Below are 27,119 nucleotides of genomic sequence, written 5' to 3'. Positions count from 1 at the left end.
CTGAAGGCCAATCAGCGACAGCATTTGTTTCCCAAAGCACAAGCAACTGGAGGATTCCTGGCCTTGTTTACCTCAAACCAGTCAACATCATCGTATTCATTTCTGTCCCACAAACCACGTGACAAGGGCCTTGGTTGCTGTTACTGCCTGCACAGCTCCCTCCCTGACAGCAAAGACAGATAAAACTCCTCAAAACTCGTGGAGGCATTTGTGATGCAGTTTTAATTGGATCAATTTCCTCTCAATTACACAATTTTCGAATATCAGGTACAGTTTCATAATCACAACACAGAGCCTTCTTCAGATGATAAGCAAAGGACATACTACTTCACCCTGACTTTAATTACCTCTTTCCCTATTCTGTAGTGGAGATCACATCAGAAGCCAAAGGGGCAAACAAACAAATGGACCCGACTCTGTCACCAAAAAGCAATTTTGAGTGGATTCGTTAAGAGATCTTGTTTCTGTAAAAGGAAGGGACTAGCTCTTTGGTTTGCTAACACTGCTGTACCTAAAGAGTTAAGATACACTGCTTAGTAAACACCAGAGCCTGTGGAATCCACTCGCAAATATTCTCATTTACATTTGGTGTCAAATGTACAAGACAACCTTCCGTGTTTGAATTGTTCCATGAACAATTAAACATACGTTGGAGGCCCAATTTTGAATAGGTCTTGGTGACTCTAAACCTCAAGGCTGGCTCTATTTACTTGAATGTGGGGGTGAGATCTGTCTTACCTTTATAAAATGGTACTTTGGCTGCATTCTAACACAAATAGATCCCTACTTGCTCTCAAAGAATGGTAACTGTCAGAGAAAGAAGCAAAATGATAAAGTGAAAGCTGTTCCTCTTCTCACCTCCCAAATCCCACATTTAATTAAGACATGACCACCAGTAATGAAGAAAGTTATCAATTATTTAATGCTTGATAGAAGAACAGAAATAAAATCCCGAAGTCAAACAGTGTGCACTCACGTGAGGAAAATACTAACTACCCAACAAGTTCATTGTTTTCGTAATGAAAGCAGATGTGTCTACGTTCCCATTTTGTTAGCTCTGGGAGGTGTTGTACAATTTCTCAGGCAACTGGACTCAGGCCAGTGGGAAGAGCAGAACCAGTGCTGCACCCTGGAGCCTACCAAGTTTGCTGGCGACATCAGTATTTCTGTTTGCTTTTTTGTGTCTACGTTGTGGCACACTTCTAACCCCGTGAGCTCCTTCACAAAGCAGGCTGAAGTCTTCAACACTAATAGCTAAAATCAATCCATTCTCTGGCACATCTGTAATGAGGGATAGCACAGATCTTTCAGCCAAGGGGTATCATTTCCCAAAGGGTCCCGGGCATTTCTCTTGGTGGCACTGAATGAATACGCTCTCACATTGTAAAGGTGATCACACCTGAGACATCGTGCTACAGGCATGGGAGGGCTGAAACGTCACTGGTGTGGAGCAGACCCCACTGGAGCGTGCGCACCGAATGCAGCCAGAGATGAAGAGAAAGTATCACAGTTGAAGTACATTGTAACAGGGAAGAAACAATGGACCCGGGACATCAAAGCCAGAGGAGATTGATAAGAATTCAATATAGGTAAATATCAAACACAGGGGCAAAGGTCTAAAACAGCTTTCTCTACAAGAGCCTTGATTGGGCCTGCCTAGTTTCTAATCAGACTTCAGCTAATACCTGTTAAAGCTCTACAGTGGAGGAGTAGGAAAAGAAGGGGAAAACAAATAATAATACTCATCATAATAATAGTAAGAACATCCACTAAAAACTAGAGCTTCTAAGAATCTAGGATAACCCGCCTGGAAATCGGGACCCAGGCCCAGTCTACGCTACTGTTACCACGGACAACCAAGGACTAAGGGAAGGAAAGTTGGCTAGGAAGCAGAAGAGCAAGGTAGTCCCCATTCTCTAAGGGGTAGAGTATCTTCTCAGATGATAGCTATATATCTTGATGCAATGATCCCAACAGTCCAAGACCAGCAGCTGCCCCTTTGGAGTGAGGGCGATGCCCACCGGACAGGTGAGACCCTCTCGAATCAGGACACTGTAGCCCCCACCTTTAGGAAAATGGAGGATTTCCTTGCGACTACTGTCGGCCACGATCAGGTCACCACGGGCATCCACGCACATGCCAGCAATGCAGCGGAAGTCCTCGTTCTCGGAGAAGAAGTGGCTGATCTGGCGACCCAGCTGACCGTCGGGGCCCACAGAGCCAATAGAAAACCCACCCTCCAGGTGGTGTTCGTTCTGCCGGCTTTCCAGGTTCAGGCCCAGGCCCTGGGTGAAGTAGACGGTGCCCTCGGCATCACACGTGACAAACTTGGGGCGCACAGCACTGCAGAGGCAGCTGTACTTGACCACCCCGGCTCCACGGTCCACGGTGAAACACCACAGCTTCCCACCTTCCACGTCGGTGACCACAAACTGGCCGGACGGCAGGGCTGTGATGCCCCACGGTTTGCTCAGCTGGCTCCTGTGACAGGCCACGCAGTGTCCATCCATGGTGTACACCTTGAGGGAGTTGTCGTAGCTGTCGGTGACACCGATCAGCCCGTGACAGTTCATGGCCACCGAGAGAGGGGTGAGGTTGGGTAGATCGGCCCCCAGGAAGCTGAGCACAAAGCTGTCGATGCCGCTGGGGCTGCGGCGGATCTCCTTCAAGAAGCCTTTGCGGGTGAAGACCTGGATACGGTAATTGCCACGGTCAGCCACCAGCACCTCGCCCTGACTGGTCACGTAGAGACTGACCGGGAGATTGAACATGCCCGGTGTGCTGCCTTTGGCGCCCATCTTCTTGAGAAAGAGGCACTGCTGGATACTGGCCGCTGTCTCCGAACTCCGCTGTCTAGCAGGTGAGGCTCGGGGGCTGGCGACCACTTCCTCGGGACTCATGTCCATCTCTCGGAAGGTAACGGAGGTACAGGCAGCAGGGGCTGCGGCAGCCTCCATGGTCCAGGAATCTTCCATGTTCACCGTCCGGGGCTTCTTCACAGCCTGCCCGATTTGGAGGGGACCCACATGGCCGACTTTGAGGAGCTCCACATCTTGCAGGGTGAGCTCCCGTGGCAGGCTGGCCGTGAGCTCTGGCTCCTCTTCGTCAGCCGTCTCCTCCAGCAGTGCGACATCGGCCTGCTTGATCTTGGCCAGGAAGTAGTCACAGCGGGACACGGCCTGCACCTCGGCGATGTTAAGCAGGTAGCTCTGCTCTTCGACCACTTGGCTGTTGGATTTCTCCACCTCAGCCAAGGAGCCGGTGAAGAACTTGCGTGAGCGAGCGAGCTCCTCCTGGATCCGGCGCTCCTCGTGTCCGTACTCCTGAAGAACGGCTTTGTACCTCGCTTGCAGGTCCTTGGAGACCCCCTCCAGGGCCACCTTGCGTCGCTGCAGCTCCCCCATGAGCTCCCGCAAGCGAGTCAGCTTCTCCCCAAAGTCCCTCCGCCGCTCCTCTGCAGCCTCTTTGACGGGAAGGGTGCAGTGGGCCGGAGGCTGGTGCTCTGCCTCCCGACACGGCTCGCACAACACCAAACCGCAGCTCCTGCAGAACTGCCGGGGTAGCCGCCGGCCACAGGCCCGGCACATGAGCAGCCCCACGGCCTCGCTGAGTCCGGCCGTGTCGATGATTTTCAACACTGTCAGGTTGTCTGTCAGCTGTGTCAGGCTGGTAATGCGGGTGATCTTGCTGCAAAAGGGACAGCGGACACCATTGATGCTGCTGGCCAGGAGCTTTTCCAGGCACTGGCGACAGATAGTATGGCCACAGTGTAGGAGCTTGGGCCGCAGCTGCTCCTCTGTGAAGGACTCCATGCAGATGGGGCATTCTAGCACTTCTCGGAGAGCGTCCAGGTTCAGGTGAGATGCTGCTACAGCGGCGGCTGCCATTGCTCTTCCTGTCCTCTTAGCACAGCCCAGAACCGAACAGCTTAGCATTCATACTCCAGAGACTGAAATCCCTGCCAGAGAGACAAAGAAAACAATCATTCCTTTTCTACTGCCTACATAAATTAATTCAGCCAACGCACACTTGGAGAATAGGTATGGTCACTCATTTAGTCTGGACTTATTTCGGTCTATTATGTGACAGGCAGTGGTGACATACAAGAAAACAAACCAGACCAAGCAATGCCTAGTGGGTAGGAATTGAGGAAGGATTCGTTCTAACTGGATATAAATCAAGACTTTCAGAAGGGGAATGTGGAGTGAGGAATACCAGGCCAAGCACACACCCTTAATGAACATTAGGAACGCAGGAGCCAGACAAGACCATTATGTGTACTGGACATTTAACATTTGGCATTGTCTCTGTTTCATTTGCCTCATCTGTAAAGTAGAAATAATTTTGCCTTTACAGGATAATGTGAGGCTTAAATGAAATAATATATGTAGCCTATGAGACATGTAGGTTCAGCTCTGCGTCGAAATAGTCTTGAAGAACCTTCCTTTTTTTTTTTTTCTTTTCTGGTCCTTAATTTAAACTGTGGGAGAATACAGGGGAAACTGAAAGGACATTTGGAAAGGAATATCGGGGATGCTTCTAGAAGGCATTCAGAGCAAAAGGAGACTTCTGAAATTCTATTGGAAGGGCCTTGTGAGCAAGAAAAGTTTTGGAACAGTGAAATACATGTGTAAGGCTGAAATGAGTGGGGAAGAAAAGCAAAACTCTAGCTTGGAACTCTAGCAAGACAGAGATAATGGTGAATCTAAACTGGGGAGTAGGTTGACACGAAGAGAAAATGAATTTGAGCAGTATTCCAGAAATACGATCGGTGAAACTTGAAAATGGAGTGGGTTATGGTAGGGGAGTGGAAATGGCCAAATACGCAAGCCCAGATGAGTTACAAATAGTAGTTTCTCATCGAGACAACTTATTTCTGGCTTGGAATACCCTCTGCCTCACCCTCTATGTATTATGAACACTCCCACTCTCCTCCATATACATATGCTCCAGCTTATGTCACTGCCAACTTATACCCAAAATTAGAATGGATATATCCAGCAAGGTGAGTCACGTGGATAAATGCAGCCTTTTTAAGATGCAAATCTGATGGCTGCACCTGTGCAGGCTTGTGCTGAGCAGATGGTCAACCATCAAGGAGAAGGAGGAGGTGGAGAGCAACTCAGCTTGGTTTTAAGGACAATGCAGTGAACTAAGAAAAGCTTTGCCCGTATCATCACCCTTCTTCAGATGTAAAGAACAGGCATCAATATAGAGATCTATACCACAACGCATTTAGCTTCAGAATGCAATCTGACAAATACTCTAATGGCAGACAAGTACCAGGTATCTAGTCAATCCTACCTTCCCCAAAGCTCCCTAACTGTGAGGGAAATCATCCAGTATTAAACTAGTGTCTGGTCTGTGCTGATGCCATATCAGGTGTTAGACAATGTCTAATGAACCAGGTAACACTTTTATCCTGTTTTGCTGATGAGAAACTAGAAAGTTCAGAACAACTACCTAAAAGTTACACAGATCCAATACGATAGTATATGGCAGAATCGTTTAGCCCAACAATACTTCCAAGCTATTTCTTTTACTCTCATCTTTCTCTAGACTATGTTCTGGGAAATGATGCCTTATGTAATTTTCTCCTCAGGAAAGGAACAATAGATAACACAAGTTATGAAAGTCAGCTGCTACAGAGATAGCTAGACTGATTTATTAAACTCAGTGACATGCTCCCACACTAGCCTTGAAACCTTGAGTCAAATCTATGTCTCAACAAAAGGACAAATTATCATGTATCATGAGTCTAGATAGTCTCCTATGGATGATCCAATCCTTAAATGCCATGGGTCTCAGGGCAGTAGTACAGAGATACGGATAGAAAACTTCAACTCAGTATCCAAGCAGACCTTCCCAATTCTATCATCTGGGAGAACAGACTGAGGGCAACATTTGGTGTTTAGATCCAGAGTATGTTACCTTACAATGTGCAACAGAGACATCTGTTCTTTCTAGAGCTGGCAATGCAGATCAGCTAATTAAGCAAGTCTGCCAACTTGTAAAAATACCAGCAAAATCTTTTCCTAGCTTTCTGAAATACCCTTAACACTTTCTTCAATCCAAAAGCTTCCTGCCTCCCCATCTCAGAAACCAGTTTTCTTTTTTATAAAGGAATTTACTATGTCCCCCCTTAACCCATACCCCAAATTAACTATGTCTGCAACTTCACCAGATTTTCTGAGGATGTCACAAACTCTTGCCCTGAAGATTCCTAGAAAAACACAAATTCCCCTCACCAGCGCCTTAGACTTGGAAACACAGCTTGCAGTGGTTCTTAACCTGAGATGAACTAATAGACATACAGATGAGCCTCTCTCATCCACAAGGGTTTATCTGGTCATTACTGTTAATATCAGTTCATAACAACGATTTTTTTTTTTTTTTACCAATTTCATTCAATTCAGGTTCCCTGAATAGAAGTATCTCCTTACCCCCTACTTTCTAAGTATGCTGCTGTCCAGAGTGAAATCTTAACATGATATTTATTAACTCAGATGCTTCCATCATCCCTTAAATGTATTTCCTGTTGCGTACTTTGTACCTCATGTCTTCTCTCCCACCTTATCCAGCCTCAGTTTACACCTTTCACTTACTCCTTTGAGGTAACAATTTATACTGCCATCCTATCCTGACCCCAGGACATACATCTCTGACTCCAGATGCGAATATACCGCACAGGTTATGTCTGCTCTAAGACTCAGGAAAATCCTATAATGATATTCCAGTCTTAGCCTTTTTGGTACCACTGGATTTTTTCCACACGGGTACATAAGAAGCAAGGAGAGCCAAACAACATAAACCTTGAAATCAAATTGATCTGGGACCCAATCCCACTGTCAATTACAAATTTGAGGCAAGTGGCGTTACTAAAGCTCTCTAGTTCTGTTTTCTTAGGTCATATTTTTAAAAATCACTATGATAACTAGAGAAACAAATAAAAAGAACTTAGATTGATACTGGTAAGTAGGAAAGAAGAATACTCCTTACCATAATTTTATTAACAGTCAAGAATAGGATCACCAATAAAAAAAAAAAAAAGTACTAGTAGTAACAAAGAATTTTGTTTGCAACTAAATGCTGAAAGGAAGCAAAAACAAAACAAAACAAAAACTCCTCTCCCTTCAAGAAATATAATGGCACGTAAAGATCAATAAAAGTGACCCTTTTTGAAGAGATCTGATTGACAATGCTACACATCCAGGCTAGAAATTAATGAGTAAATGAATTCACAAAACAAACTATTGTAACTCCTTCTACCAAAGACTAACTATTGAAAGCAGGATGTAGTAGTGATCTCAGGCTAATACGTATGAGGAAACAGACCAGGAGATAAATTAAGCCCTCAGAGATCATATGGCAGATTGAAGACTAAAAGTCACGAGCTGGGAGTGAGAAGAATAACAAGAGACTTAGAAAATGACCTCGGGAATCAAGCCTTCTGGATTTAAATCCCAGCTTTTCCACTTACTCTGGAGACAGTTATTTGCCTTCTCTAGATCTCTGTGTATCTGTGAAATAGGGCTTTGAACCAGCACTTCCTTACCACATTACTGTAAACAATTCAGTGAGAGAGTAAATGTGTACAATCCCAAGCCTGGCACACACAGAACTATGCAGAAAATAACAGTTTTTATTATTACTAGCAGCAGGAGTAACAGCAATGACATCCTGCTGCCCATACCAAGGGGGAGAAAATGCGCTTTTTTCCAAAGGTGGACTATACCTAAGGCATATGGATGGGCTATCTAAATAATAACAACATTCTGAGCCTTCTTGAAGATTTCTGTCTGATCTCAGAATCTAGTTATGAGTTGACCTGAGATTTCCATTTCTCATCCAATACATATGTCTCTTTCATAAATCAGTTCTCCAGATGTCTCTCTTTATCCAGAAGCATTCCTTTGTGGCTTAGGACTTGGGCAAAACTGGAGAACCTTAAACAGATCTTTCCTGAGCATTTACAAGAGATTCAATTTGGACAAGCAGAACTTACACCTAAAAGCTAGATAACATGTAAAATATATTTCCTTTCCTAAGACATAAAGATCCATTTTACTATGAAGATACTCTCCTGGTTTGACTGAGGGTTTTGTTGTTGTTATTGTTTTGTCTGTTTGTTTTTTGTTTTTTGCAAGGTTTATCACACATCAACGTTTTTAAACTATATTTACTCCTTAGGCATTTAACAGGTTGCTAGCGAATGGATAATCTCTCCTGCACAGAGATCACCCACTACACTAACTAGCCTGATTTTCAGGAAGTCAAGGTACCACATGATACTCACCCTAGCCTGTAGGATTTTGATGAGATTCAGATGAGATGTCGTTTGGGGAATTTACAGCAACTGCAGGCAACTAAGATTAACTCAAGAAGTAGAGGTTTACAGGCAGATACAGACAAGCTTCAAAAGTGTAGCCATGTGAGGGACACCTAAAAAAATAAACAACAAAAAGACACATAAACACACACACACACACACACACACACACAAAGTTGTATGTGGAAAAGGAACTTTAACTAAGTCAAGGTTAGGTTAAATCAGTAACAGGGTTTGTTGGGAAAATAGGTACATGTCCTTTTCAAAAACTTAAAGAGTGAGCTAAAAAGTTTCCTTGGCTAGGTTTTGGCTCAGGAGGCCCTGGATTGCAATCCCTAGCACAGACACGCAAACAAGGTTCCCTTTCAGAAACATCCAGTTTAGCATAATACCCAAAGACCTATGCTACCAGTAGAAATCAAAGAATGCAAGATAAGGGAAAAATTATCTGCCTTTTCTCAGGGCTATTCCAACTCACCCCACTCAACTCTTAGAGTTCTTCCTTCTGGATATAATATGTGCTTATTTAATCATAAGTTTTTTTTTTTAATTTGTTTGTTTGAATTAAAGGATCCGTAAGAGGGATAGAAATTTGGAAAGAACAGAAAACACAACCTGGTGTCATTAAAATCTGTCAGAACACTTAGATTCCTTCTAGTGAAGATGAATTTTTGTCTCATAATTGCTACTTCTCAGAAAATGGCAATTATTTATTAAGTGACAGGTACCTTTTTCATATCACTCTTTTCTCTCAGATTTTCATGAAGAATGTCCTCTTTTTTTGTTGTAAATTAGGAAATCCATGAACAGAAAAGTAACTAGTTCAAGGCTCAATGCCGGTCAGTAGAGTATCCATACATAAAGTCCCAGTCAGAAAACCACAGTCACTCAAAAATGTCTAGATCCAGCTAATTTGGCTATCATCTCCAGGACAAGTCTGGCTAACAGGTTGGTAAAAGCACCCAGGAATGACTTTTAAATCCGACAGTTTTACCAGGAAGACTTCATGCAATGAGTGCCATAAAGGCAAACTGTAGTGTGCCCAGGCTGATTCACTTCAGGAGCCATATAAACTCTTGGCTTCAAACCATGCTCTAGATACAGGTACAGGAGCTCTTTGGTGTTGGGAAAGTTACTTTGTTGAAACAAGTTTAATGGAACTTAGGAATCACATTGAACTGACTTTGCACCCCTGTTGAGCCACCTGCTATCAGACTAAAACAAGCCATGTAACTTATTAGGTTTCCCACTTGTAAAATGAGGAATCGTATTTAGCTTGTCAGCCAGATGGATGTTAGCATTTGCTGAGATGCTATACCTTAATAAGCACACAACAGATATAGTTCCTTGTGTTTTTTTTTACAAGAGAGGCTGCCTGGGAACATGACTTAGTGACAGAGTGCTCACCTAACAAGCACGAAGCCTGGGATTCGATTCCTCAGTTCCACATAAACAGAAAAAGCCTGAAGTGGAGCCGTGGCTCACGTGGTAGAGCGCTAGCCTTGAGCAAAAGAAGCTCAGGGACAGTGCCCGGGCCATGAGTTCAAGCCCCAAGACTGGCAAAAAAAAAAAAAAAAATAGAGGCTGACAGGACAAATGTTTGACTGAAGGTCACACAGACAGTAACAGTAAAGAGTACGGACTCTGAGACTCTGACTACAAGGCTGACTTAATTCCTAGTACATATTTTCCTAAGGGACTGCCTCTTAAAAGTCCCTGGCCCTCGGGTCTAGTCCAGCTTTGTTTCTCAATCTTGGAGCAGACAGAGACAATGCTACTATTCTGTCCCAGAGGAAGATGTCCCAGAGACCCGAATAACCTCCCTCCGCCTGAGGCCCTACTATGAGGTACTTCTTTCAAGTCAGTGGGCTCCATACCTCACCTTGTAGTTTCTTGAACCTTCTCAGCTCTTCCACTCAACTATCCATCATTCTTGATCTATGAACAAAGAACAAAGCACATTTCCTCCCTACCTCTTTAGAAAGACAGATCCCTCTACTTTTGAGTTCAATTTGATATTAAATAGTAGTGGGAGATCCTTTTTCATTAGGAATAGGCTGAGAAAATAAGACTAAGCTGGTCACTGCAGAGCAAGGAAATACACAGTTATAGAGTTCTGGAGGTGAACATAACTCTGACATTTCCAGGAAACTTCGACATCATTTCCTAAGCCGTAATTTTATCATGTGTAAAAGTGCATATCATAGAACCTTCTTAAAAGAACTGTTAAGAAAACTGAGAAAACAGATGTTTACAAAAAGTATTCAATTTTGAGCACTATGGACTGAACAATAGGCATTCTGATTTATTTCATTGAATCTTCACAAAACTCCTATGAGATAGGTTCTGTCACTAAACCTCATTTTGTAAAAGTGTCCAAGCACTGGGAATGAGTTAATAACTCATTCACAGAATCACGAAGTCAGGAAGAGACAGAGCCAGGATCTGAACCCCTAATACTGGACTGTAGAGCAAGGTCCCTCAACTTTGGCACTATTGACAATAGGGGTCAGACAATGTTTTGCTGCGGGGACATTGTAAGATGTTTAAAAGTATTCCTGACATCTACCCACTAGAAACCAGTGGTCTCAACTGTGATAACTAAAAACCTTTCCAGACACTGTCAAATATGCCCTGGGAGGACAAAATCACTCTTGACTAAGACGAAGGCACAGAGCTAAGTGTGAGCTATCCCTTCTCCCATCCCACGTATGGTATCTGTCTCCCTCATTCAGAGCCACAGCCTGGGAGATATACTTGATCTTGTATGAGATCAGCTCAGGCTTGAATATTTCCCTCATTCCTGGAGGTCTCCTGCATCTGCTGTCACAGTACCAAGAAAGGGAGGGGTAAGCGTAGGACCTTGAATTTTTTCTTACTTTCCTTCCTCACCCCACTCTCTCTTCTTCCTCAAAGCTACTGGTTTAGGAGGACAAAGAGGAGAGTGTGTGAAGGTCAGAGTGGCATTACCACGCCAAATTAAAAATAAGGAGTCTTCAGTGAAGAAGGCTCTGCCCCTTACAAGGAATGATCACATTCCTTCTCCAGCGCTGGAGACTTGTGCCTTTATTCCTAAACCTCTGAGTTCTTCTAAACTTCCTGCACTATCTATCGTTTTATTCATAGTTGACTTGTAAGTCCTTGGTGTCTCCAGAACTCCCTGGGGATCCCATGCACAGACTTGAAGAAAATCCCTTGCATATTCTAAAACACCACTCCACAGACATATTCCACAGCCCCACCCCAACCACCATGCAGTCCTCTCCATACCCAAACAGAATTTCAACCTTTAGGCTGTATTTTGCAACCTTGCAACCCTCACCAATTACATTATTCACGCATATGCCCCAAATCCCTGACCTATCCTTTAATCCCTGTTTCCAAATCTCTGCAGCCTTCATTCAACCCTGCATCCCCGGGCTCGGCACTTGGATCCCACACCTCAGATTTCTGCCCTCCTGCAGGCTGAGTCTCCATCTCCTACATTGTGCCACCTGCCCCCTCCCCCAAACCCTGCTCTCTCCTCTCACCCAGCTCACCTGGGCTGCTGCCTTGTTTTTTGCTGACCACCCATTGACCCAGCCAGTCAATCCCTCCATTTCTCCCACATTCCACCCGGAAATGTCTCTCTCTTTAGCAATGAGGACTCTGGTTCCCTCTTACCTCAGAGCTTGCGGCCCCAAGATCCCACACACACACCCCGCAAATCTTATCCAGGGACCCCTCTTCCCCCCCACCCCAGATTCTTACCTATTCCTGACATTCTGAACCCAGATCCCTGCAGGGACCTCTGAATCCCTCCCGTCCCCAGATGCTGCACCCCGTCTCTCCTCGTGGCCCCCATATTACCTCATACCTCCCGAGGTGCTGCCACTGCGAATCCCGTCAGAGGCCCTCGCTCGGCTCCCCCGGCTGCACCCCCACCCCTCCCCGTAGAATGCCCCCCCCCCCACCCCGGCCTGCCTTTCAGGGCCCACCCTCCACCCGAGTCCTGCCCCAGCCATCTGGATCTCAGACCCTGCCATTCAGGCATGGGTTCCCTCCGCCCTGCAGCTCAAACAACGGCCAGTAACCCTGGCCCGGACCCCAGATCGCGGACCCTCCTTCCCGCCCCCTACCTGACCGCCCGCAGCTCCAACGCGTCCACTGCTTCCAGCCCACCCGCCCGAAGCCCTCTGCGCCTGCGCCACCTCGCCCCCCCACTCCACCCCGCCGGGCGCTGATTAGCAAACACAGCCTGTCAATCATCGTGTCCCGCCTCTTTCGAGAGGCATGCTGGGACTTGTAGGCCCACGGGCCCGGTCACTTGGGACTGTGTGGCTCGTTTGGGCCCCGCGGTCCTCTCACCACGGGACAGCCTGGCGGTTCTTAAGCTCGCTTCCTTTTGAAGGCGTGAGATCCCCAGGTTCACGGGAGAAAGGAGCCAGCCCGAGTTCACTCCGTGAGGCAGAAATCAAGGCAGAACTCACAGGCTTGACTTCAGTCGTGCCCCCCCCCCCTCCCCCTTCGTGGTCAGGAGTCCTTGGAAAGGCTGGGCCTCTCAGAAGGCCTTTCTGAACCCCAGCTTTCCCACCTGACACGGGGGGACCTGGGAAGACAGGCACACAGCCTGGACTTCCCTGGAAGGGAAGAGCCCCAGGCCTTGTACTTCAGACTGTCACACCCTACCTCCCAGGCCAGGTATGAACAGATTGCTCTTGTGCAGGAGTTGTATGCCTGCTCACCTGGAAGCCCAGAGCAGGGATGGACCTGGAGAAAAGCCTTGCAAAAGCTGTCCCTGCCGACTGAGTCCACCTGGTAACTCTAACTCTCACCCAGGCCTAGCAGGTGGGGGAGGGGAGAGAGGGAGAGGGCGGGTTCTTACCAACTGGGAGGTGTTCTGGCCCACAGGCCGGTCCCTATGCAGTCCCTAAGGTAGCCTGGGGTCAATTACTTGCCCCTGAAGATGACCGCACTGTTACAGTTTACGAACACAAGATGTTTGAATCCTTGTGTTTTAGGACACAAAATTCTACTTAACCAGTCACTCTTACACAGTGATAAAATAATAGTTTGTTGGTTGTTTTTTTTGTTTGTTTTTGGTTTTTAAGAATAGCAGCAAGTCGCTGGTGGCTTACGTCTGTAATCCTAGCTACTCTGGAGGCTGAGATCTGAGGATCGCAGTTCAGAGGCAGATCAGGCAGGAAAAAACATGAGCCTCTCATCTCCCATTAATCACAGAAAAATCCAGAAGTGGAGCTGTTGCTCAAAGTGGTGGAACACTAGCCCTGAACAAAAGAGCTCAGGGATACCACCCAGTCCCTGAGTTCAATCCCTAGAACAGACCAATAAATAAATAAATAAATAAATGAATAAGAACAACTGGGCACTTGTGGCTGAGGCCTGTAATCCTGGCTATTCAGGAGACTAAGATCTGATGGTCCTGGTTCAAAGCCAATCTAGGTAGACAAATCAGAGAAACTCTTACCTCTAAATAACCATCAAAAGGTTGGAAGTGGATGTCTGGCTCAAGTGGCAGAGTACCAGCCTTGAGCAGAAAAGGGCAAATCAGCACCTAAAACCCTGAAAGTACTGATAAAAACTAAAATAGAGGATGCACTTTAGAGAAGAAAAAACAAAAAAACAACATCTTTGAGCACTCTGCTGACTGGCTATAACTAAGAACTTCACCATAATCCTCATAACAACCCTGAGGTAAGGTAACAGAGGTCTAGGTAATGGATTAGCAAGGCCATTTACTAGTTTCTAAGTGTCAGAGCCTAGATTTGGCACAATTCTGAAAACTCACCCTGCCTCTTACCCTTTTTTAATCTTTCTGCACATTTCTTCCCTATGTGAAGATGAGATTATGAATTGAGATTGAGATTATGAATGGTTTATATCTAGTTAATGGTAACTTAAAATATATGTATACAATTAGGGCTAGGAACATGGCTTAGTGGTAGAGTGCTTGCTTAGCACTCTAGGTTTGATCCCTTAGTACCATATAAACAGAAAAAGCCAGAAGTGGTGCTTGTTAGTAGTAGAGTGTTAGCCTTGAGCAAAAGAAGCTCAGGAACAGTGCCCAGGCCTTGAGTTCAAGTCCCAAGACTGGAATATATGTGTGTATACATATATATATATATATATATATATATATGTATATGTATACATGGTTATGTGTGTGTGTATGTGTGTGTGTGTGTATATATATATATATATATATACATATATATATATGTAATTAGCTCTTATCCCATCTGGGCCACTGTTTCTATAACCCTCAACTTCTAAAATTTCAGCTCTTGAGGGAAACAGGGGGTTCAAATGACATACCTTCTGGTATCTGTTGATAGAAAACACTACTCTTGCTCCAAATAGAATGAGATAGTTTATTCTGAACCAAATATAAGTGGCTTCTGCCTGAAACGTGATTCAAGTTCCCTAAGTGACATAATCCATTGTGGAAGAGGTTATATGAACTTTCACAGACTGCAAACAAAACAAAATTGTAAGTCAACATATTTACAAAATACAACTGGTGCTTCATCCAGTAGGCAGGCCACACCAGAGTAGATTTCTGATGTAACATCACCCTTAGCTTTAGGGATTATAGAAACTGGTGGTCTACTAAGTTTAACAATAGACTACAAATGATTTACAGAGATTGGCAGAGCTGGTCTACTGAGGGGACTAAAGACATCTTGAAATGATTTTTACTGTCTCATTGTAACATACATTTTTTTTCTGGGATCACAGTGGTCTAGTCAACTGGTCTGTAAACCTTGGACATTAGAGAACTTCATTCCACACATCCCTGAAGAGGCTTGTGGGGCACTGGACCCCTAGGTTGGGGTCTGAAATTCAGCGCCAGGTGGAATTTAAACAGGCCAATAAGAGATTGAGTTAGAACTGGAGTGAGAAGGGCCTGGAAGAGATTTTGTTCAGAATGGATTAGTACGCAACTGAACCTTGGAGAGATATGGGAAGAACGGCTGTTTGCTCCTGCTAACCCCTATGCTCCCTGCATGAGGACTACCAATGACTTCTCCAAAGCTCATCTGAATTTGGGGTTTAATCATCTATTTGCCTGTCCCGGAAGGACACTGCCTGCTGTAGTCACATCTGTTAGCAGTGTCTAGCAGAGAAGATCTGCTGACTAAATGAGTCAGACTCAGAAACATGACCTTAGGCATTCTCTGTCTGACCTGGAGTTATTCTGACTGCAAAATGACTCAGTGGGGATTAGTCAGGTATGAGCTGATTGTTTTTGAACACCACCAATATAGACACATCATAGATATTCACATAACATAGTAAGTCTTTAAGTAAATGGCATTAGATCCATCTTACAAGACAGTTAACAGAAACTTAGAATGATTATATGATTGGCTTATAAGTAATAGAGTACAAACCCAGGCCAATTAGGCCTATGAAATGCTCTAAAACACCATCCAAAGATGATCCAGTTTTTGTGTGTGTGTGGGGCCTGAACTCTGGGCCTGGGTGCTGTCCCTCAGCTCTTCAGCTCAAGACTAGCACTCTACCACTTGAGCCACAGCACCACTTCTAGCTTTTTTGTTTTTGCTTATGTGGTGCTGAGGAATTGAACCCAGGGCCTCATGCATGCAAGGCAAGCGCTCTACCACTGAGCCACCTTCCCAGCCCCGACCCAGTTTTTATAATATGAGTTAATTGTCTATTTCTAAACTTTTAAAAATAAAATTCAAACATTAGTTGAGCACTGGTGGCTCACACCTGTAATCCTAGCTATTCAGGAGGCTGAGATCTGAGAATCATTGTTCAAAGCCTGCTCTGACAGAAAAGTCCTCATGAGACTCTTATCTCCAGTTAACTACTCAAAAACTAGAAGTGGCACTGTGGTTCAAAGTGGTAAAGTGCTAGACTTGAGCAAAGAGCTCAAGGACAGTTTCCAGGCCCTGAGATCAAGCCCCATGACTGACAAAAAAAAAAAAAGAATTCAAACATGAGAATAAATGGCAATGCTTAGGAATTTGAGGAATATATGGAAAGTTATGGCTGATGTTCTAGTAATCACATAAATCTAGTCAGGACAGTGATTCTCATGTGAGTGTTTCTGGCAACATCAGAGAAGACAAAAAAAAACATGGTTTCTACCATGTTGGAGGTTCTGTGTGGTGTATTCCACTAGAATGGTAGAATTGGGGGGCAGGGATTGGAGGCAGTTCTGATAAGGGGTAGGGGTACTTCAACCACCCATTGTGTTGTAGGTTAGGACATGGGAGAGTTATTATCTTTTATTGGGGGGAGGGAGGGGTCCACATAGGGCCTGAACTCTGGGCCTGGGCACTGTCCCTCAGCTCTTCAGCTCAAGGCTAGCACTCTACCACTTGAGCCAAAGCGCCACTTCCAGCTTTTTTTTTTCTGCTTATGTGGTGCTGAGGAATTGAACCCAGGGCCTCATGCATGCAAGGCAAGTGCTCTACCACTGAGCCACCTTCCCAGCCAGAGTTATTATCTTAACTGGACTCATGCTCACTTCTCAGACTAGGAGAGAATTAGCACCTCATTTATTTCCCATGCATGAGTGATTCATCATCCTCAGAGTTTTCACATGAAATTACTATGCCTTAAGAACCACATGTGAAAAGATTTTCAAGGTGTCTTTGAATAAGCAGAAGCTTACACAAAGTGGAAGTTTTAGTAAGGATTCACTTTAGTATAACAGGATAAATAGGGACAGATTAAAAATAAAAGGGAGAGAAATGTTTTTCTCCCCACATAAGAAATAGGAGTAAAGGCTCAACATGGCAGATATTGTCCAATGACTTATCTTTTCTGAGTTGGGAGACTCCATGTAGTCATATCATCCTGCAAACCCTTGTTAAAAATGTAATTTCCGGGCTGGGAAGGTGGCTCAGTGGTAGAGTGCTTGCCTTGCATGCATGAGGCCCTGGGTTTGATTCCTCAGCACCACATAAGCAAAAAGAAAAAAGCCGGAAGTGGCGCTGTGGCTCAAGTGGTAGAGCACTAGCCTTGAGCTGAAGAGCTGAGGGACAGCGCCCAGGCCCAGAGTTCAGGCCCCATGACCGGACCCAAAAAAAAAAAAAAAAGTAATTTCCTTCTTTCCTCATTTGTCTATCTCACCTCCAATTCAGGACTCTGTGAGTATGTGTGTATGTGTATACACGTATAAATATATATACAGACTTACATACATGTGTGCATACTGTATGTGCATAAGTATACATGAATATATCACCACATGTATATATAACTACATTTATATATATAACTATATGATATATAAAAAATATACCAACTGATTTTTTCTCCAATCAGACAGGTAAGTTATGAATATTCCTGAAAGTCTGATGATAAAGCTTATGCATGACTTTAAAAAAAAAATCCTCTCTATTCCCTTAAAAAAATGTGCTTATTTGCCTGTCTCCTTAGTGTTTAAAATACTTACTGATTGAATTAATAACCACATTCCCCACAAACTCTCAGAGTAAAACAGGCACTCTAGGGAACAGTACTCATTTTTAATGTGGTAGCTTTGCATACTCTAGTACAATATTAGAATTCTCTGTACAGAGATATTTTTAAAATATCTTTGGTAAGGCCTTTTAAGTAATCTTTATTTGGTATTTTAACATAATGGTTTTTCATTTAACATTTAAACAACCTACACCAGTTTCTTGTGCTGCAGTAATAAACTATGAGTACAAAACAGGAGCAGGGCACTGGGGGCTCAGGCCTAACTAAAAGGAAGAGAGCTGAAGGATCCAGGTTCTTGGGTAGCCTCTGCAGAAAAGTCCTCAAGACCCCATCTTGAAAATATGAATTAAAAATCAGAGCTAGCCGGGCACCAGTGGCTCACACTTGTAATCTTAGCTACTCAGGAAGCTAAGATCTGAGGTTCGTGGTTCAAAGTCAGTCCAGGCAGGAAAGACTTTGAGACTCTTATCTCCAATTAACCACCAGAAAACCAGAAGTGGTGCCGTGGCTCAAGTGGTAGAGGGCTAGCCTTGAGCTAAAGAGTTCAGGGACAGGGCTGGGAAGTTGGCTCAGTGGTAGAGCACTTGCCTTGCATGCCTGAGGCCCTGGGTTCGATTCCTCAGCACCACATAAGCAAAAAGAAAAAAACGCGGAAGTGGCGCTGTGACTCAAGTGGTAGAGCGCTAGCCTTGAGCTGAAGAGCTGAAGGACAGTGCCTAGGCCCAGAGTTCAGACCCCACGACCAGACCCAAAAAAAAAAAAAAAAAGAGTTCAGGGACAGCACCCAGGCCCAGAGTTCAAGCCCTGTGACTGACAAAAAAAAATCAGAGCTGGCAAGGGGCCAGTGGCTCACACCTATAATCCTAGCTACTCAAGAGGCAGAGATCTGAGGATCCTGAGGATCACAGTTGGAAGCCAGCCTAGGCAGGAAAGTCCACGAGACTCCTACCTTCAGTTAACCACCAAAAAAGTGAAGCTGTGGCTCAATGTCTTCTTTCATTTTCTGTAAAACAGAAATAACAGAAAGCCTTTGTCCCAGCTATTTAAGAAATGTAGATAGGAGGACCACTGTCTGAGACAGTGGTGGGGTGGGGGGGAGGGAGGGGAATGAATGAGATTCTATCTGAAAAATTACTAAAAGAAAAAAGTGTTTGCTCATATTGCAGAGAGGTGACCTAGCAAGAGTAAAACTCTGAGCTCAGACTGCAGTACCACGAATTAATAAATAATGAATAAATTAATGAATAAATAAGTAACTAAACAAAGCTAACTTACAGCATTGAGAGCAAATGAAACACAGAATGTTAGATATAAAATGCTCAAAGTTTTGCCTAGTGTTAATTCCATTGTATTTGTTATTATTAAAAATAAGCTTACGGGCTGGGAAGGTAGCTCAGTGGTAGAGTGCTTGTCTTGCATGCATGAGGCCCTGGGTTCGATTCTTCAGCACCACATAAGCAGGGAAAAAAAAGCCGGAAGTGGCGCTGTGGCTCAAGTGGTAGAGTGCTAGCCTTGAACTGAAGAGCTGAGGGACAGTGCCCAGGCCCAGAGTTCAGGCTCCACGACTGGACACCCCCCCCCAAAAAAAAAAAAGTTTACTTATTACGTGTACCATTGTGTAGGACAAGCAATGGAATCCCAGTTCTGCCCATCTGCAGTTTATTTGGGTACTAGGGAGATCATTTGAAGTAATTTGTTACTAACTTACTTAGCATCTCTGCACCATACTTAGTAGCAGTTACCTACTGGAAAGAAATTTGATTGTCCCATGACTAAACAATTGTAGAGACCCACCTAGGAATGAGTGGCTGTTCTGAGAAGATTAGCTGTTGCTGTCAGTGTCATTGTTGTTACTATTCTCCACAAGCTAGTCTTTTTTCCTTCTTTCTACTGAACCACGAGGAGAGGACTGTCTTACTAACAGAATGTAGAGGAACAAACGGAGTTAATAATCTCACACGTATTAACCAAGTTTGTCTGAATCTAGAGGTTTGTAATTGCTAGCATTTTCATGAAATCATGCAAAATTGTATTCCTTGGATAACAAACGAGCCCCCAAATTTTGCCATCTAAAACAAAACGTATTTTATTACCGCATGGTTTTTGTGACTCGGGCATGCAAAGTACAGCTTCCCTGGGTCCTCTGCAGTCTTAGTTATTGGCTGGGGCTGGAGGTTCCATCTGAAAGCTGGAGTGGAGGAAATACCCATTTCTAATATCACTTTCATTGCTATTGGCTAAATTCACTTCCTTAAGGATTGCTGAACTGTGGACCACAGTTCCTTAAAGCTTCTGTCTGGTGACTGCCCTCACTTCCTTGTTACAGAAGCATCTCTATGGTTCATTTTGTCTCATCAGTGCCATCAATAGAGAGTCAGCTAGAAGATGGAAGTCATAATCATTTCTCTTTTTAAAAAATTGTATCATCTTTAAGTGGTTGTACAAAGGAGTTGTCATTCAACAAAGCAGTTTTATAAGTATAGTACGTCTTTCATGTTCACCTTTCCCTCCCCATCCTCCCCTTCCCTCATTTTCTTAATTTTGTAGAATATACATTGAATTTGTTACTGTTTCTTTCTCCCCTTCTTCTCTTCAGAAGTAAAAGCCTTAAGAAGAAAAGTCACAATCTTTTCTAAGTTAATCACAGAAGTCATATTGTCATATCCTTTTGGTTAGGAACAAATTATCCAAGGTTATATATATGTAGTAGAAAATGACTATCTAGAGATGGATTGTTCCAGAGGCATTTAAGAGTCTTCTCTACCTTTAGTCTTTCTTCCATTGCTTTCTTTTAGTCTTTCCCTTTCTCTCTATATTATTCTCTGCTTTTGTATGCATTTGTCTCCCCCCTCTCCCTCTCCTTCTTCATTTTCCTCTCCCTCTTTCTCCCTCTCCTTCCTCCTCTTCTCCCTCTCCCTCTCCATTCATTCATCCTCTAATCTATCTGGTTCTTCTGTCTGGTGAAACTGACTCTAATCTGCATATTCTATACTTAATAATTGCATGTTTTTTAGTTTATCCTACAAGTGAGACACAGTTAATGCTCAATAAATATGTTTGGGTTCAATTTAAATTTAATGTGTAAGAGAGCACTAATTTTTTTCTCTACCACATTAATAAAACCACTGTATTTCTGTGTTTATTTTGTTAATTTTTTATTTTTGTTGGTCCTGGGGATTGATAGGGCCTGAGCGCTGTCCTTGAGCTTCTTTTTTTAATTTAATTTTTTTATTGTAGAGATACTATACTGAAGGGTTACAGTTACGTGAGCAAGGTAATGAGTCCATTTCCTATGGAGTATTGTTACCCCCCTCCTTTGTTTTTCCCTAACCATCCCTTCCCTCCCCACCTCCCTAACTCCTCCCTCTCTCCCCCACCCCAACTTGTAACGTTCATTTTCAACTTAGTGTCTTGTACATCTCATTGTTACACTGGGTCAACCTGTATCCTTCTTTCAGCATTTTGTTATTTCCCTTCCCCTCCCCAAATTAGAAAAATGTGTATACAAGATTCAGGGCACTGAAATCAAATACAGTGAAAACAGAGGTTATACCATGGGGGAAGAACATACAAAAGAAACAAAAAAAAATCATATAGTACATTATAAGTACATTAATCTTTGTCCTTGAGTTTCTTTAGCTCAAGGCTAGCACTCTACCACTTGATCCACAGCACCACTTCTATCCTTTTCTGAATAGTTTATTGGACATCAGAGTCTCACAGACTTTTCTACCAGGACTGGCTTCGAACTGTGATCCTCAGATCTCAGCCTCCTGAGAAGCTAGGATTACAGTCATGAGCCAGCAGAGCCCAGCTAAGTCACTGTCTTTCTATAAGCATAGCAAAATTCCCCCTTAATCTGTTTGTATGTATCTGTGCTAATGCTAGATCTATAACAAGTGTTTCTTTAGTAAATGTAAATTTCAATATTTTGTTTACCTAGTATGGGAAAATGTTTGAAATCATTCTTCTTTGGCCTTCACAGGTAACAGCCTGGCTATGTAAGAATTTGTCCAAGTTTACAAACTCATCTTTAAACAAATAAGCATGCATAAATGTTTTTGTACAGGGAGATGGCACCCTCCTCAGTTTCAGTTTATTTCTTTGATCTGACATGGTAACAACTGGTTCAGAAATTTTCCACTTTAAACACTGTATTGTTGTATGGGAACTCTTGAGAAAAAAGAAGCCAAATTTTGACAGATTGAATTGGGAGTCTTTATTGGAGAGCCACAACTGCAGATGGACTCCTGTCTCAAAAGACCTGTCAGCACAGTACAGAGCTTGCACAAAGCTTTTAAAAACAAAAACCACATGTTTGGGGTAGAGATCCAAATTCAACAGACACAGACCATACAAGGAAATGCTCAGATACCCGTGGAACTTTCCATCTAAAGAAGTAACTCAGGTCAGCTTAAACTGTTCATATAGGGAGATACTTAGAGGCTACTTAAGAGGTGAGTAAATTAAACCACTCCTTTTAGGGGAAACCTAAGCCAACATTCCCTGTAGCAAAAGCTCTCTTAAGGCCAAAGGGTATGACATCTGCAATTCAATGAATGACTTCTCTCACCTTTATGCTTTTCAGAGCTTTAGGCTTTTCAGAGCCCCTCCATCCAGCAAGGCACCAGGATTGCTAGGAGCACAAGGCAATGTGACTTAGACCCATTCTCCTTCAGTATACACTCATGTTCAGAGATCAGACCTGGGTTGTTGTTGTTGTTTGTCAGTCATGGGGTCTGAACTGGGCCTGGGTGCTGTTTCAGCTTAAGGCTAGCGCTCAACCACTTGAGCCACAGCACCACTTCTGGCTTTTTCTGCTTATGTGGTGCTGAGGAATCGAACCCAGGGCCTTATACATGCAAAGCAAGCTCTCTACCAGTGAGCCACCTTCCCAGCCTTCAGACCTGTTTTTAATAGTCTGAACTAGTGTGGAGGGTTAAAGGTCAGCAGTTACGAAAGCTAGCTGAGCAAGTGCTTACCACATCTTTGTAGCATCAAAGGCTACCCAGAGAGAGTCAACAGCCCCAACCCAACTCCCAGCTTACTGCTACATGAAGTCTGCTAGTATTGTATGGGAACTCAGTTGTGAGAAACAGAGAAGCCACATTTTGAGAGGTCGAATTAGGAGTCTTTATTGGAGAGCCAGCGACTGCAGGTGGACTTCTGCCTCAAAGACCTGCAGCCCAGAATGGAGCTTGCACAAAGCTTTAAAAGACAAAAACCACATGTTGAGATGGAGACCAAGCCTTAACAAAAGCGTTCAACAACGCAAACCATATAGGGAAATACTCAGTGGCAAGCAAAGCTTTCTATCTTGGGAAGTACTCAGGAGCTAGCTAAACTTTCCATATAGGGAAAGTCAGGTTTGAGCAAATCAAACCATTTAGGGGGATACTAGCAAAGCTTTCCTGGGGCTAAACAGCATGACATCTGCGATTCAAAGGATGGCCTATCTCACCTCTAGGCTTTTCTGAGCTGGATGGAAAGCCCTCACCACCCAAGGAGGCACCAGGAGGGCTGTGAACACAGGGCATGCTGCTTAGATCCAATCTCCTTATTTCACTGGAAGTTTGCTACCTTATTTCTTCCAAGCACCACATCTCAGCTGTAGTCTCAGATCTACTGTTCCCTTTGGCTCTGGACTTCAGCCAGCTTTTCTCCTTCTGTTAACTACCACTAACCACTCCATGAAGTGACATTTGTAAGACTGTCTGGCCATAACTAGATGGTCTGCCTTGCTCAGTTTGTTCACCTGCATTTTACATATTGTGTGTGTGTGTGTGTGTGCACGCGCACACGCGAGCATTTGCCTGTACACCAATACTGAGACTTGAACTCAGGGCCTCACACTTCTAATGTCTTGGAAGCTCTGTTGATTAAGTCCTTGCCCTGTGTCCCTACCTGTTGACAAAAATCAGTTAAGTTTCTATTTCCCTGATGCTGTACTGCTTTTCCTGTGTGATATACCAATTCCCACCCCAGTTGAAACAGTCTGGTTACACTCCTTCTTGGAACAAGACTCACCCCCACAATTCCCACAGTCCGTCCAATATGACCCATGTAACTGCCCCCTAAAATTCTGTTTAAATTCTGCCCACACCTGTTCACTGCTGCTGCTTCCATTCCTGCTTGGAGCAGCCTGTCAGGTCTGGCCCCCAATAAAGCCTTGAGCCTGTATCTTGTCTTGTAACACTCCTGCTTATCTTCATCACTTAAGGCTGGTGCTATACCACTTGAACCACACCTTCACTTCCAACTGTTTTGTGGATATAAGAATTGGATATAAGAATCTCATGCTTTCTTGCCTGGGCTGGTTTCAACCCGTGATCCTCAGATCTTAGCTTCCTGAAAAATCTAGGTGTGAGCCCCCAGCACCCAGCCACCCATTTTTTTTTTTATGTCATTACTTACACAATATTTTATTTTCCAAGAACAGAAAACTTTTCTTGCTGTTTTAAAATTTAAAACATAATACATGAGAAATAATCAGTAAGCTAAACATTATTCAAATTAAAGACATTTGCTATGCAGAAGATAATGTAAAGGTAATGAGAAGGTATGCCACAGACTAGGAGAAAATATTATGAAAGACATTGAAAGGACTTTTTCAGTCAAAATGTGCAATGAGCTCATAAAACTCAGTAAGAAAACAAAGAGCTTGACTAAAACTTAGATAAAAGCTAGATACTAGTGGTGTTGTAATGTAAATTCATTCAACAGGATACCAAGAAGCTATATCATCTTAAGAGGTTGATTCAGAGTTTTTATTAGAGAACGAGCATCTGCAATCTGCAGGTGGATTCCAGTCTCAAAGACCTGAAGCCCAGAACAGAGCTCAAACAAAGCCTTATTTATTTATTTATTTATTTATTTTTCTAGTCTTGGGGCTTGAACTCAGGGCCTGGGCACTGTCTCAGGGCTTCTTTTACTCAAGGCTATCGCTCTACCACTTGAATAACACAGTGCCACTTCTGGCATTTTCTATTTCTGTGGTACTAAGGGATTGAACCCAGGGCTTTGTGCATGCTAGGCAAGCACTCCACCACTAGATCTGAGGATCAAGGTTCCAAGTTACTGTGGTGGGAAAGTTCATGAGATTCTTTTGTTGTTGTTGTTAGTCTTGGGGCTTGAACTCAGGGCTTGGGTGCTACCCTTGAGCTCTTTTGCTTAAAGCTAGTGTTCTACCTCTTTGAACTACAACACCACTTTCAGTTTTCTGGTGATTAATTGGAGATTAGAGTCTCAGACTTTCCTGCCTGGGCTGGCTTTGAACCTTGATCCTCAGACTCAGCCTCCTGAGTAGCTAGGATTACGGGTGTGAGCCACCAGCTCCTGGCCATGAGATTCTTATTGCCAATTAACCACCAAAAAGCTGGAAGTGGAGCTGTAACCCAGTGGTAGAGTGCCATCCTTGAGCAAAATGACGAAGTGACAGTACCCAGGCTCTGGGTTCAAGCCCCAGTATTGGAAAACAAAAAAGGTTGGTCAAAATATACAGATAACAAATACATGGCTGAAAGGCTGTTCCACAGCTTTATATGCTATCAGGAAAATGCAAACTAAAATAAGATAATTCTGTTGCTTTTTTCAACTTTGCCTTTTTTTAAAGTTATTGTTGTTATTAAATAGTTGTACAAAGGGGTTACAGTTCCACAAGTTAGTTGATGAGTCCAGTGCTTCTTGTTCAATGTCATTTTCCTCCTCCCATCCCTCCCCTTAAGTTTACATAGTTAAATTTTTACATAATGTACACTGAATACAATGATATTCAATAAGATACTTGTACACATCTATTTGAGTTGTTATAATCCATAGCACTGGCAATACTAAATAGAAATGCTGACAATTAGGAGCAGCAAGAGCCATAGCAGCAAGAGCAGCATGGAGCTGGTGGAGATACAAAATGGAACAGGATGGAACAGGTACCTTGGAAGACAGATTAGTCTTTTTTTTTTTTTTTTTTGGTGCCAATCCTGGGGCTTGAACTCAGGTTCTAAGGGTTCTCCCTGATTTTTTTTTTTCCACAAGCTAGCACACTACCAATTGAGCTACATCTCTACTTCTGGCTATTGTGGTTAACTACAGATAAGAGTCTCACAGTCTTTTCTGCCTAGGGCTGGCCTCCAACTATTATTCTCAGATCTCAGCCTCCTGAGCCACCAGCACCTGGCCACAGAGGAATTTTGAAGCAGTGAAAATAAACTGTATGAGAGTAGGATGGTAGATGTGTGATATGTCTTGGCCGGATAAAGCACACACATTCAAGAAAGGAAAATTTTAATGTCGGGAAAGACTGACAGGCAGCTTCCTTCCGATTGGAGAATGGAGGCTGCTGTTAAGCTGGAGAGCATAACTATAGCAAAGTGAACCTGCAAGAATGTAGGAATGGAAAACTGCATTGTGAGGTGAGAACGGGAAAGTCTACCGTAAGGTAGTTGACGTTTGTGGTCAGGCCAAGTGGCCAGACCGGGTCAGGGTAACTTGAGTCACAGGAAGCCAGGCAGAACTTAGACAGTTGGAACATCAGCCACCTAGGATGACTTCACCACAAACAACAAGAAGCCTGTGGTTATAGATAGAAAATACAGAAACGGAGTCATTCTAAGGTAAACTATTGAAATAAGGATACTGAGTCTAACCAGCACCATCTTGGCCATGTGATGGATGATAGGAAATTGGGTTTAATTGGCACCATCTTGTCTACATGTTAGAGGCAGGGAAGTTCCACCCCCAGGTGATGGGCATGCCTGAATTCCTAGATGCAGGGTCGGAGACTTGGACAGTATAGGTTACTGGACCTTCCAGTCTTGGGTCGTGAACTCTCAAGGTCCCTGTGAACCTACACCCCGACTAGGACTCAATTTAGGCCCAGACCAGCTCAGGCACCATTATGCCATGTCTCATGTTTCCATGTCTTTCATCTCTCCTCTGGTCACCACGGCATCCTACTTCAGCTCTCCCTTGGAGTTGATTCCTTGGTATTATTTTTCTGCTCTTCCTTTCCTCTCTTGCTCTCATGGCTTAGTTTCCTAACAGTGGTAAGTGTATTGAGGGGCTGCAGGTCTTTGTGATAAGAATCTACCTGTATTCAATGGTTCTCCAATAAAGACTTCTGATTCTACTTCTCAAAACATAGCCTCTCTGTTTCTGAGTTACCCTACAACACTGTGGACTTTGGGCAATTGAGATATGTCAGTGGAGGCTCATCATGTGTAACAAATCTACCATCCTGGTGAGAGGATAATTTGGAAGAAGGCTATGTATATGTATATGGGGGAGGAGGTAGGGAATATAAGGGAAATCTTGGACCTTCTCAATTTTGCTA

The 27,119-nt window shown here is 43.7% G+C and overlaps 2 protein-coding genes across 6 annotated transcripts in view; one reads left to right on the top strand and one right to left on the bottom strand.

Annotated features, from left to right (window-relative positions):
• The window catches only part of Astn2 (astrotactin 2), an 887,273-nt gene that overhangs the window by 652,735 nt on the left and 207,419 nt on the right, over nt 1–27,119 (top strand). The gene's annotated exons all lie outside the window — the stretch shown is intronic.
• Nucleotides 900–12,504, bottom strand: Trim32 (tripartite motif containing 32). Of its 5 annotated transcripts, none has more exons than XM_042678722.1 (3): nt 12,448–12,490; nt 10,153–10,158; nt 900–3,955 (listed from the first exon to the last, which is right to left on the bottom strand). In XM_042678722.1, exon 3 carries the CDS (start codon nt 3,933–3,935, stop codon nt 1,917–1,919), a length of 2,019 nt encoding a protein of 672 aa, XP_042534656.1. In that variant the 5' UTR covers nt 3,936–3,955; nt 10,153–10,158; nt 12,448–12,490; the 3' UTR covers nt 900–1,916. The 5 variants fall into 5 exon arrangements, with proteins under 5 accessions (XP_042534656.1, XP_042534652.1, XP_042534655.1 ...); XM_042678718.1 differs by lacking the exon at nt 10,153–10,158 and adding an exon at nt 8,297–8,442 and having other exon boundaries at nt 900–3,958; nt 12,448–12,486; XM_042678721.1 differs by lacking the exons at nt 10,153–10,158; nt 12,448–12,490 and adding exons at nt 8,297–8,442; nt 10,212–10,295 and having other exon boundaries at nt 900–3,958.

The sequence above is a fragment of the Dipodomys spectabilis genome, unplaced genomic scaffold (assembly GCF_019054845.1).
Source record: "Dipodomys spectabilis isolate Male_0828 unplaced genomic scaffold, ASM1905484v1 ptg000046l, whole genome shotgun sequence".
NCBI lineage: Eukaryota > Metazoa > Chordata > Mammalia > Rodentia > Heteromyidae > Dipodomys > Dipodomys spectabilis.
Note: the sequence above shows the minus strand (reverse complement) of the source record. Positions and strands in the feature narration are given on the sequence as shown.

Excerpts from the sequence above, each read along its gene's own strand:
- Trim32 (XM_042678723.1), bottom strand. The coding sequence starts at position 3,935 with ATGCTAAGCTGTTCGGTTCTGGGCTGTGCTAAGAGGACAGGAAGAGCA.